The following is a 12,182-nucleotide window of genomic DNA, read 5'->3' as shown; positions in this document are numbered from 1 at the left end:
TTAGTAATGATAAAGTTGCACCATAATAAACTGCCATTAGCTTTGCTTCACAATGTGACTGATAAGAAACTAGTCTGAGAAAACATCAATAAACAATTTATATCTGTAGCAGCCAGGCTTTCTGACTGGATTCATGTTCCTACCGATGGAAACAATAATGAAGCTGGTTTAGTTGCTTAAAGATAGATTTTTAATGAGAATGATTATTTTATGATAGATAATGCTACAAATACCAACTTTTTTTCACATGTGGAAGTTCCTTATTTGGATGGGAGGTTTCTGTTCCTCTACCATCAGTCTCAGCAGTGCTGCACCATCCTGTTTGTTGAGCCCAGTTCAAACTTTTTTAGCATTTTGTGCCAAAACCTTGACAGAAGCAGTCTGTATGAAGAAAATCCAAAATGTCTGGATAGTTGATCACATTGAAGCTCTGAAGTCTGATGTGTATGTTTTAGATTTTAAACAGCAGCATAAAGAACTATTTCTTTCTGTGTTGTAGGCATCAAAGTATTTTTTATTAAAGAACCCAAACAAGCAGAGTTTGGTCAACAGTCCTTTTCAAAACTGTTCTATCCAGAACCTTAAATTCTTGTGCTGAAGCCCAGTAATCTGTCCTGACTCCTCCTACCTAAACGTGCTGGTATAAATAGACCAGGTATGTAGCGGTGTGTTCTCCTTCAGTCTCCCAGCAACCAGCACAGCTTTTTGGAGGCCTGTATCCTTTTCTCCATCTGGGAGCTTAGTGTTTATTGGTGAATGTTGAGGCCTAAGCATCATCTCTGTGCGGTGAGTTCTGTCTCAAATTGCCACAGAGGTTCATGTATGGGTAAAACGGTCAGGGAAATAAAGTAGCCAACAGGTACAAACATGCAGCAAACAGGTGTAAATGTGTACAAACAAAAACCCACAATCAACGAAACAAATGAAAATGAAACATGGTCTAAATATGAAAAGCTGCAGTTGCTCCACAAAGCTAGTGATGGACCGATCTGATATGTATCAAACCTGATATGGAAAAAAAATCTAGATCAGGGATTGGTGACAATGTATAAGGGCAGATCTATTCAGTCTAATTCTATGCTTTGTGCTCTGAGCGACGTCGTTAAATATGACACACCTTTTCTTCCTTCCTGTAACTGTAGACACATAAGTATGTCTACGGTCTTCACTGAGGGTCTTGTTCCATGCGACTTCGTTGGTCGACTCCCCCTTGTGGCCAGCAGCGCTTCAGTCTTGTAAAGCGAGTTTTCAGACTTGCTATTTTTACTATAATCATGGCATTTCTCCTTGCTCCTATTTCCTGTGGCTGCAGTGTTTTTTATTTGCAGTGTTTTTCTGTTGCATTTGTTTTTTTGTGTGTCTGCGTGTCCTGGAGTTTGCATTGTTCATGAGTTTGCTGCGTGTTTGAACCTGCTATGTGACAAGAAGAATGTTGACATCACACCACAGCGTTCTGTTTCAGTTAGTAATAATGGATGGAGCTGTTTATGGCTCAATTTTAAATTTATTCAGGATTTTTAAATTCAATATTGATTAAGAACCAGTTCCACTGGCAGATTATTTCACTTAGAACTAGACATTTTTCTCATTTTATAAGTGAAATGATCTGCTCAAGGACTAGGACTTTTTCATCAATATCAATAAATTACTGACTTAAAATGAGCTCCTATATCTTTCTGAGAAGTTATCTGTAAGTTAATTTTATCTTAAAGTGCACTAAGATATTTTTACTAGAACATAGACAAAATACTTGAAAGCATTCTGTGTTTTTGCTGTTTTTCTAAATTATAATCTTCAATGATCTTTTTGATAAAAGTGAAGAAACCATATTTAAATGAGAAATTAATCCAACTTTCTTTGCAAAATGTAATTTATTTATGGCTACATAAAGTTATGTCACATATCTTGATAAAAGTACTTTGTACATGGATGATGTCCAGAAAAGTGAGACATGATGACTTCACACTCAAATTATTAAATTATTTGTATTTAAACATAAGATTAGAAACAGATTCCTGTGGTGTCCTTTAGGAACAGATGCTCTGAAAACCAACCTTATGAAACAAAGATGGCGTTTTAATTTAGTGGCACACCTGCAGAACAAATCACATTTCCTTTAATCTAAAACCACATATAAACTTTATCCAACAGAGAGGAAAGATGATCTAAACAAACAATTATGCTAAATACATAAAATGACTGGAAAAAGTCGTCTAATTTACATTTTTGTGGGAGATGAATATTTTTGTTTTTGATTTCATGACGCAGGTTTTCACTGTAGAACTAAATTTAAAACTGTATTAGTTAAAGGTGTAAAAATTCAACTTCAACACATATGTGAAGAAACTCACTGGGAGTTAATGTTTAGTCTAAAAAAGGAAAATAGTTGGTCTTGGGCTCCATCGTCCAGAATAAAATTAATTTTATTGCAGTAATGCGTAAATTAAAAATAAAATGCTTACCCTACTAGAGAGGTTAGAAATGGCCTCATGTGACATGTGGCCTCATTGCTTCATTTCAATTTCAGGTTGCAGGATTAACATTAATTTAGACCTTTTTCATGTCACAATAACTGGTTTCAATGTATTTCAATGGAAACTTGTGTGACAGACCAGTACAGAGCAGTGTTTAATTGTGAAGTTTAAGTAAAATTATGGTTTTCTAATGTCTTACAGGCTAAATCTAAAAATGTATGGGTCAATTCTATTGCTGAAATCCATTTTATTTGGTGGTTGTTCATGCTGCTAATTATATGCGACTGCAGTCAGACTTCTGTGTGAACTGTTTACGACCACAAAACGGCCTGAATGTACAGAAGAAGAACATAGATGTGACTCAGCAGTCGATCAGTTTACGGAAATAATAATACGGATCGATTTTAAATCTGTTGACCAATGGGAGCCGACTTCATCACAAGATCATGAAAAGACGAAGGAAGATAATAAAAAGAAAGCACAGCTAATAGCAATGGCCTTTTGTAGAGAACTGGCTACAACTTATGTGGAGAAGTCTGCTTGTATGTAAGAGTGGTGGGATTGTGATGTGATGCAATTCACTGACTAACTTCTTTCATAAATTTCAGAATTATTTTTTCAGCCATTGTTTACATCCAGATTTACTGTGTCTGGCCTCTTCTGCTGCAGAATTATGACTCATGTTTCACATCAGTGACGTAAATGTTGAATAAAAAGCGAAATGATCGTTCAGACTGCAGACACTTTGAAAACTATCATTTAGTCGAAATTGGGAATTCAGACTGCAGAGAAAAGGTTGGATCCTGCAACTTTAGGATGCACCTCTGCTTCTACACCTCTAAATGAAAAGTCTGAAATACCTCTTGCTTACATCCATTGATTGAGCTGTTTGGATCAGGGCTGCATTAAAAGCTGCAGCATAAGCATTTCCACATCATCCCTCTTTGTTGGTCTGTCACATTAAGTCCTGCAGACAAAGACACTCAGCTTTGTAGTTGTAACATGACAAAGTGTGTTGATTTTCCTGGGGTGTTAATATTTTTTGCAAGGCTGTTAATCAATCCAGAAACAGCTAAAATAGTTCAACACAGAAAAGTCCTGAAAGAGTAATTTTAAAGGCAAAAGGTGAGTTTTTAAGACAGGACAGAAAAATGAAAGGTAGGTTTTAGTTCAGGAGTGTGGCCTGATCACTTGCTGTTTCCTCTGGACGTTCGCTGCTTGGTCATCGTTGTCAACATCTGGCTGATGTAAGAGGTCAAAAGGTCATCCATCTTGTATCCCTGGAGTTGTTGGAGAGACAACAGGTAATTAGCTGCAGGACTAGCGGACAACACCTGAGAATCACCTGCAGGGCGTCTGTCTGCATGTCTTTCTGTCATGTTTCTATGCCGACGGTCAGAACTGTCCTTACTAAGTGAATTCAGACGCTCACCAGAGACGTTTCGCAGAGCAGCTTGCTGCCTCGCACCAGGTTCCCGATGGTGATGTGGAAGTACGTGTTGCCGCTGCTCCAGTTGGAGATCTTGGTGAAGGGATGAGTGGTCAGGATGTCCTGCAGGATGAGGGATTAGCACAGATTAACATGACATCTTCATCAAGTTGTAAAGATAAAACCGTGAGATCAATCCTCACCTTAGCCTTCGGATCAATCAGACTGACTCCGTGTTTATTGATGGCAATCAGGAGAGTTTCTGGGTAATTTGGATCTGTTGTTTGCTGCAGAAAATCAAAAACATTACATGTAGCAAGGATCAAAATATATTACTTTTGGTCTTGTTTACAACTACTTTTCTGGCATCTTCACCTTGACTTCAAAGAAGGCGGAGCCAAATGTCGGCCATTTGTAAATGACCTTCAGGAAAGAGAGTTTGGCGTCTTCGGGTGCTTTTCCCGACTGTTTGTTAAAGAGCGTCATGATGGACTGAGGAGAGAAGAAAATCTAAAATGTGAGTCACACAAACTCATCATTCACTAGGAAGGATGCTAGAAATCCATTAGTTTGTGGATCTCTGCTTTCAACTGACTAAAAAATAAAAGAAAAATCAATTCAATTCTTTCAGCTAAGACTTATCAAAGACAACCTGCATAAATATAAAATTAAGTTTTAAAAAGTGAATAAAAGCATTCTAAACCAACTTGGACATAACAAAAATAGTACCTAATCTGGTTCTGCTTCCCAGAAGAAATTAATAAGTTTTTTTAGATTACTGTGGAGGAATTTTGGCCAGAATTATTTTATTTAATTCACATTGGAAGATTTTACAGCATTCCAGTCAGATTTTAGTCCAGACTTTGACTAGGCCACTCCAAAACCTGTTGTTTTTGAAGGCATCCAGCAGTGAGTTAGCTCTGGATTTTATTCGGCTTCATTACTGAAGATAGCTTGAAATGTTATTTTCTTATGTGAACTTGTTGATTGGACTCTTCCCTTGAAAGAAACGATTTCAAAACAACTTTTTTTGTTATTGCAGGTTAACTTTGTTTGATGATCTGGAACATTTAGAGCTTGTTAAAAAATACACAGAAAATAAATCCAGGTCTCAGAAAAAGGCATCTGAATCACATTAACGAAACCAGATTTTATTTCTTTTTCGTTCTTTGTGCTGCTGAAAGTAAACCTGGTCTCACTCGGTTCTGCTGCTCTGCTCACCTTCTTCCAGTCGTCTGGGGACAGATGTCGGATCTGGTCCTGAGGGACGAGGTCCTTCAGAATCTTGGGAATATTCTGGAAATGGGATTTGTCCTCTTCAAACTTCACCCTGTATATCAGAGCCGCCAGCTGGTGCACCTCCTCCCTCGAACACTTGTGGTAACCGCGGAGATACTTGGGCAGCTCCTGCACAGAAAAGCATTTTTTTTCTTTAAGTACAAGCAGGGAAACAAAACTGAAGGCTGCTTATGGTCATCAGTTATTTTACCATTAAACATTCAAGCACAAATCTAAATTTTAAATCGTTAGTTTAATAATAAATCTGAAAACTGGGTCCCTTTCTTTTAATGAGGCAAATCTGCAAATATTTTTTTATGTTTTGGATTTCTGAAACAAGAAGAATATCATCATGAAAAAGTTAAAAATCCATCACTCATTTCAGAAAGTGAATCTTATATAGTGTTATAGATTCACCACACAGAGTAAAATACATAAAGTTTTTATTTCTTGTATTTTTTTTTTTTTACTACGGCTCACAAGGAATGAAAACCCAAAATTCAGTGTATAAGAAAATTACAACATTGTGTAATATTTAGGGGAGCAACTAACAATTTTCTTAGTAATCAAATATTCTGATATCAAGTAGTCAGATAAAAATGTGGCACATTCTGCAGATTTTTTGTCTTTTACAATATTAAAAATACATTGAAGTGCAAATAAGAGTAATTCATTTTAAAATAAGGAAATAAAGATTGTCTTGTTTCAAATTGAACAACGTAGCACTCCTTTAGTGTACGTCTGATCATTGCTGAAGAGTCTGGTTGCTCAGAGTGCTGTATCCAAACATATTCATAGAAAGTTGAGTGGAAAGAAAAAGTGCGCCAGCAACAAAGGCAACCGCAGCCTTGAGGAGATTTATTTCAGACATGAGAAAAATGACAGAAACAAGCATAAAGAAATGAATGAATAAATAAAACAAATTAAAAATGCGAATAGTCCAAAAACAAAAAGAGTAATGTCAACATAACATATCCAAGAGGGAGTAGGAAGAAGCATTTGCTTGGATGAATCTGAAACATGGGCTACAAATGTTGCCTTCATCGTGTTAGAGGCTCTACTGAACCAGTAATTCATGCAAAAGGAACCCAACCAAGAACTGAGTGCATAGAAAATAATATAATTCTCAGAAACCTGACATTTCTGCTTAAAATATCCTTTTTTATTGATCTTATGTAATATTTAATTTATCTTAGGTTCTCACTATCTATAAGTCGTAATTTTCAGAGTTACAAGAAATAAAGGCTTAAAATATTTTACTCTAATATTTGAGCTTTAATTTCTGAAATGAGAGCTAATAATGACATTTTTCACAATATTCTACTTTATGTGAGTTATAAACTGAACACAAATTAAATATGAAATCCTCCAGGGATAGAAATAGAATCCATATTTTTACATCTTAGCCTCAAGTTTTCTGAAGAACTGTGTTGAGTAGACACATTAATTATGTTTAATGTCCTGTTGAAACGTTTCTGAAAGCACCTGATAGTAATGGAAGATGGAGTCGGCCATGGAGTCTTTTCCTGGCACCGTGTTGGTCCACAGCTTCTTCATGAAGAACACCTGATAGGTCAATGAAGGCACCGCGCCTGTAGAGCCTGCAGGAAGAGTCAGAGATGCTCAAACAGTCTGAGCTTCAGAGACGAGAGCAGCTGTCCACCTCCGTTACCATGTCTCGCTTTCTTGATCCAGTCAGTCAGATGCCTCACAAAGTCAAAGAAAAAGTCGCCGTCTGGCACACTGATGACCTGAAAACAAAAGAAAATGAGAGAGGTGAATCTTTTTACAAAGAAGCAAAAGATACATATTTAATATTTAAAGAGAAAAGGACTGAAGGAACTGGAAAGGCTTCAGATTTTCTTAAATGTAAATCTCACTCACTACGCCGCTGATATTTAGTCCACATCTAACAACTAAATGTTGATATTTTATTTTATTTTATTAGGACACAAACTGTAGGACCAGGCTAAGAAATAAAAAATGTTATTATGAGAATAAAGTCAATATTCTGAGAAAAAAAATCATACAAAAATAAAGCTGCAATATTACGATAATAAAAGTCTGAATATTACCAGAATATGACCTAATAATTTGAGAATAAAGTTGTAATAACAAAATAGTCAACATTATGAGAAAAGTCATAATATTACCAGAAAAAATTTCTTAGTTATACAATAATGTCATATGACAAAAATGTCATATCACAAGAAGTTGTAATTATACGAGGAAAAAAAGAAGCTTGTTCCTAGTAATTTTCCAACTATCTTCTGGTAATATTTATTCTACTAAGATTATGACAATATTCTCATGATTAAAAAACAAATCTCTACTTTGTTGCAGTCTCCTCACCTTGTCTGTGATCTTTACAAAGAGACTGAAGCCCTCGGAGGATTTGAGCATCAGTCGACCGGAGATGTTGTGGCAGAAATCTTTAGCCTTCGTGCTCGACTCCACTTCAAACACCTGAGATCACAAGAAAACCAAAGAAAACGTTTGTTTACCAAAAATGATCAAAAATTTGCCATTTGGTTCCACGTGTGCACAGTTTACAGATAAGCAGTGCAAATACAGAAATATTAGAGGAAGTTAAGGAACAACATGTAGATAGATCTGTAGCCAAGTTTTCTTTTCTCTTCAATTTAAGAAAGAAGAACAAGTGTTTTATTTTGTAAAACACTTATTTTACATTTTATCAAAGCAAAACTGAGAATTTTCTGCAATTTTTTGAAAAGTTTTACAATAATTTTTTAATAAAGCAAATCCTGAACAAAGTTTAGATCTTTCAGTTCAGACGGTTCCAGTTTTCCAACAAATGTTTTGAACCCGTGTCGCCTCTGACCTCATCTGAGTCATCAGGGAAGTAAACCTTGTGGAAAATCTGCGTGGTCTTGTGCTGGATGGCCTCCACCTCCACCAGGTGAGGAGGGTACTTCCTGGATCCGTTTCTGCACAAATCAGGAGGAAGAGGAGAGATGAAGCAAGAGGGAAAACAAGGATGGGGTGGAAGAGCAGCCATGTGGTACCGCAGGGCTTTCTGCAGCCGCTGCATGCAGTCTGGCGCCAGCGGGAAGTGCTTCTTGGCCTGGAGGAACTTCTGGACGTGGGGCAGCAGGATGTTACTGGGAGGAAACAAACCAGTGCAGAGCCACAGCAGCTCCCAGCCCTTCTCCTCACTGAACCTTCACAGAGAAACAACAGCATCAGCTGACAGGGCAGACTGAGAGAAATAAACGTATCGCTGGCCTTCAGTTGAGATTTACTAACTTGATGTGATTGTCTGTGAGCTGTTTGAGGATCTGGCAGTAGATTTCATCCTTCAGCGGCTCCGCCTTCAGCGCTCCTTCAAAAATCTGATCGGTGAGCTCGTTGACGGACCGAGCCCGTTTGGACGGGTAGTCACCCATGTATTTCATCACAGGTACGGATACGGTCAGGGAAAAAAACCACACAGGTGCAGAGACGACACATCGAATCCGAAACACTCAACACACCTGATAAAATGCTGATTTTTAATTGGCTGTAATAAATCCACATTTAATGTGAGATATGCTGCAAAACTCAACTGTTAGAGAAACAAAAATAATATTAAAACAAGTTTCTATATCTTGCTGAAAAGTTACTTATGAGTTAGTTTTGTCTTATTTTAAGTGTACCAAGATGTTTGGACTAGACCAGAAATACCTGGGAAGACTTTGCGTTTTTGCAGTGAATTTCCTTCAGTCTTTTCTTACTCTACGAACCTTGAAGTAGTTTAAAAATAATTGTTCTAATTAATTTCTGTTGTATTGAAGTGCGATGTGATTAACGTGAGAAGTGAAGGATATCTATGAAGGCCAGAAGGGCCTCCTGGGAGAGTTCGTCGTGCGCCAGGACTTTCTTCAGCAGCGGCTGTTTGAGAGGCTCCCTGACGCAGCTCCACAGTCGCTCCTTCCCTCGAGCTTTGGACATCATCACTCGGCTCAGGGTGCTCTTCGGAGGCGGCCTGGAGAGGTTAAAGGTTAAAGCAAGCACCCAACCCATTCTGTGAGAGGCATTTGGTTGGTCGGGCACCTGAAGTGGTCGTAGGAAAACTCCTCCAGGGTGTAGGCCCTGGATTTGTCTTTTTCAGAAAGACTCATCTGAGACAAACTGAGAGACTCCCTCCTCTGATCAGGAGTCATCGTCACCAGAGCCTGAGACCGGAACAGGCAGGTTAGGATAAAAAAGAATAAAATGACAACATTTACACTGAGGAAGGTAATTATTACACATTATGTAATTTCTAAAAAAAATATCCAGGGTCAGGATTAGATTCTCAAGTTAAAGGTGAGTTATTATGTTTCTTTTAACAGGTTTTGATAGGCCTATGGCCTAAACAAAACATGCTCAATACATTTTTCACACAAACCAACTGACCAAAAATGGTGGAGCTTAGCTTTGGTTGCTAGGTAACGGGTGGAACTCTGCTGGGGTTGCCAGGTGAATGGCAGTGCCTACTGATGTGACTTAACAATTGGAAGGTTTTTTAAATGACTCTTATTCCAGACACCAAAAAACATTAACTTCTTGCCAAAAACTCAAATAGAAGTACAAAAACGTGCAAAACATGAATTCTGTGTAAGAGGTCCTTGAGTTTTTGCAGTGTATGCATGGTTCTTCACATACAGTGTTCTTTGTGTGTCTCACTTTTCAAAGTTTGTCCCTATGCCAACTTTTAGTTGTGCAATATTTTATGAACAAAATCTACAAGAAGAACAAATCAGGACTAACAGAGCTAGTCCAGCATGATGCCACCATGAGCGGCGCTGTTCCAGGATGGAACAGAACCATAGTAAGTTCAGACTGAGCGTTAAAGTCGTTCACCCTGATGACTGGCTCTTACCACGATGTCGTATTGCGGCCTGGTGATGGTGGGCAACACGTAGACGCAGTCGGCAGGGAAGTCTCCTCTCTGCTTGGTCCTGTCGTTGACGCCGTGCGCCCAGCCGGAGTTCATCACATGTTCTCCGTCATGTTCATCCAGGATTATCAGATCCCCCTTACAGAAGCTCAGGAAGGTGGAGTCAACGCCAGCTGCAGGACAGAGGTCACAGCGAGAGTCACAGCTCGGTTCAGGACAGCAGAACCTTCCCCCAGACCGATCCTGAAGCTCACCAGGGTTTGGACAGTCCAGCAGTCCCACCACATATTTGGACTTCTTCTTCAGACCTTCGAGGAAGGTGACCACCAGGTCCCGGATGTCCTCCGCGTTGTTGGAGGTGAAGGTGTACTCGTCTCCTTTGATGGTGGCGAGTGTGAAACTCTGACCTTGCAGTTTTCCTCCTCTGGACAATGAAAGTTTAAACTTTAAAGTGATTTCCATAGCAACAGCTTCAAGAACATGGTAGGGCTGCAACTAACAATTATATTCGAAATCGATTATTCTGAGAATTAATCAATCATTCTGACATTTAATTGGATAAGCTATTCTCCTACCTGCTGCTGGACACGGCTGTGATTTCTGGGAACGACAGCTCCAGAAGAACCTGCTCCTGCTCATCCACAAAGTAAACCCCAGTCCAGTTCACCGCCACAATCACATCATTCTTTGGCAGACTGGGCCCTGTAGCAGACAATTATATCCATTTAAAATCATCAACACCACTCCTGTGTTTCTGAAACATAGATAAGAATAACCTGACCTCCTTACCTGAGAATTTAAAGGCCTCGTAGAAACGTGAGAAGAGTAAAGGCCACTTTAACCGAGCGAAATCCACAACATCCTCCCTCACCTTCTGAGTGTTCAGCCTCCTTTTGTGGTATAATCCCTGCAGGACGAGATGCAGTGAGTCACCATCGCTCAACGGTGAGAAATAAAACCAAAGATTTGTTGTTTTAAAGGTGACCTATTATGTTCCTCTGAACAGGTTAGGGTTATTTAAAACATGTTCCTTTTAGATAATGAGATTTTCGTCTGCTCAGTTCTGTCTATGTTTATCTCCTTTCAGAGTGAGCAGTTGAGCAGGTACCTTTTTGTGGGCGTTGATGATGAGCTGAGCCCACTTCTCTGCAGTCTTAGTCGAGGTGACTTCTCTGTCGGGGATGTAGGACGGGATGAGGCTGAGCAGGCGCTCCTGGAGGATCTCAGAGCCATAGTCCACAAAGTACTGCTGAGAGGCCAGCTCAGCCAGATCTTCCTCCTGCAGAGGATGGATGCAGTTTAAACGAAAATGTTTAATATGACCTGAAAATCTGTTCTTATGCAGGTACTAAAATACTCTCAGGAGCTCAGTGAAGTCCTGCATGGTGCCTGTGCTCTTCACTGCTAGATTCTCCACAGTTCATTGTTAGCAGTATCATAACACAGAGAAAGTGAGTGGGATCAACAGGCAAGTGAAAGGAACACTTAATGCTTCAGGACAGAAAAACTATTTGGACAATTTTTTATCATCAATTTCAACACCTTTCCAGCTGCACCAGGTAGACTAACATCACATTAAGCCCTAAACATTAGGAGTGGGTTGTACTTTTGGCAGCACAGAGTATTTTTGGGGCTGATTTCTGTTAATGTTTCATTGTGGCAAATGAACTTAAAATTGAGTATCTTGGAAAGTTAGAATATCGCATTAGACCAACCAAAAGCTGAATTTAACTGGAAGGTCTGTAATTTTAAACAAAAACTATAAACTGTCAAAATCTTCAATTTAAAACCCCTTTTGCTGATAAATTATTGAATGAGCTCAACAACAAAGATATTTGCTGTTTTTAATCTGTTATTAAAGTTATTTAACCATTATGTTGGAGCAAAGTAAAATTTTTAAGTGTTTCAGAATCTCCTGATCATTCAAGGAACTTCTTTAGAAATGTGAACTGTGGACGCTGACATTAGCATTAGCATGTGTAATGCTACATGTTTTGTATTGAGATGCTATTTTAGGCTTGAATAGTGTCACTGATAAACTAACCCCTGTTAGCACAACAATAGACTTTTCAGCATCCCATCAGACTAATTTTTGAAGCAAATATTTCAAAAATGGATC

General features: G+C 38.7%; 1 protein-coding gene and 1 long non-coding RNA gene across 4 annotated transcripts in view; one reads left to right on the top strand and one right to left on the bottom strand.

The window, feature by feature from the left end:
• Positions 1-1,752, top strand: part of LOC107837461 (uncharacterized) — a 33,935-nt gene extending 32,183 nt beyond the window's left edge. For both annotated transcript variants that reach the window (XR_001663462.1, XR_001663463.1), the window contains exons 3-4: positions 853-859; positions 1,742-1,752. This is a non-coding gene — a long non-coding RNA (uncharacterized LOC107837461). The remainder of the gene's footprint in view (positions 1-852; positions 860-1,741) is intronic.
• Positions 1,753-3,570: 1,818 nt separating this feature from the next.
• LOC103145541 (unconventional myosin-VIIa-like) overlaps positions 3,571-12,182 on the bottom strand; it is a 38,751-nt gene continuing 30,139 nt past the window's right edge. For both annotated transcript variants that reach the window (XM_016676892.1, XM_007562998.2), the window contains 18 exons: positions 11,172-11,342; positions 10,853-10,970; positions 10,639-10,765; positions 10,318-10,487; positions 10,046-10,236; positions 9,235-9,356; positions 9,009-9,166; positions 8,449-8,602; positions 8,208-8,363; positions 8,024-8,129; positions 7,534-7,647; positions 6,854-6,932; positions 6,667-6,782; positions 5,125-5,310; positions 4,279-4,395; positions 4,107-4,190; positions 3,907-4,026; positions 3,571-3,754 (listed from right to left, as the gene is read on the bottom strand). In XM_016676892.1, coding sequence (XP_016532378.1) covers positions 3,662-3,754; positions 3,907-4,026; positions 4,107-4,190; positions 4,279-4,395; positions 5,125-5,310; positions 6,667-6,782; positions 6,854-6,932; positions 7,534-7,647; positions 8,024-8,129; positions 8,208-8,363; positions 8,449-8,602; positions 9,009-9,166; positions 9,235-9,356; positions 10,046-10,236; positions 10,318-10,487; positions 10,639-10,765; positions 10,853-10,970; positions 11,172-11,342 — 2,382 coding nt within the window. In that variant the 3' untranslated portion in view covers positions 3,571-3,661. The remainder of the gene's footprint in view (positions 3,755-3,906; positions 4,027-4,106; positions 4,191-4,278; positions 4,396-5,124; positions 5,311-6,666; positions 6,783-6,853; positions 6,933-7,533; positions 7,648-8,023; positions 8,130-8,207; positions 8,364-8,448; positions 8,603-9,008; positions 9,167-9,234; positions 9,357-10,045; positions 10,237-10,317; positions 10,488-10,638; positions 10,766-10,852; positions 10,971-11,171; positions 11,343-12,182) is intronic.

This window comes from Poecilia formosa, unplaced genomic scaffold, assembly GCF_000485575.1.
Source record: "Poecilia formosa unplaced genomic scaffold, Poecilia_formosa-5.1.2 Scaffold143, whole genome shotgun sequence".
NCBI lineage: Eukaryota > Metazoa > Chordata > Actinopteri > Cyprinodontiformes > Poeciliidae > Poecilia > Poecilia formosa.
The sequence above is the reverse complement of the archived record's forward strand: the minus strand, read 5'-3'. Positions and strand labels throughout refer to the sequence as shown.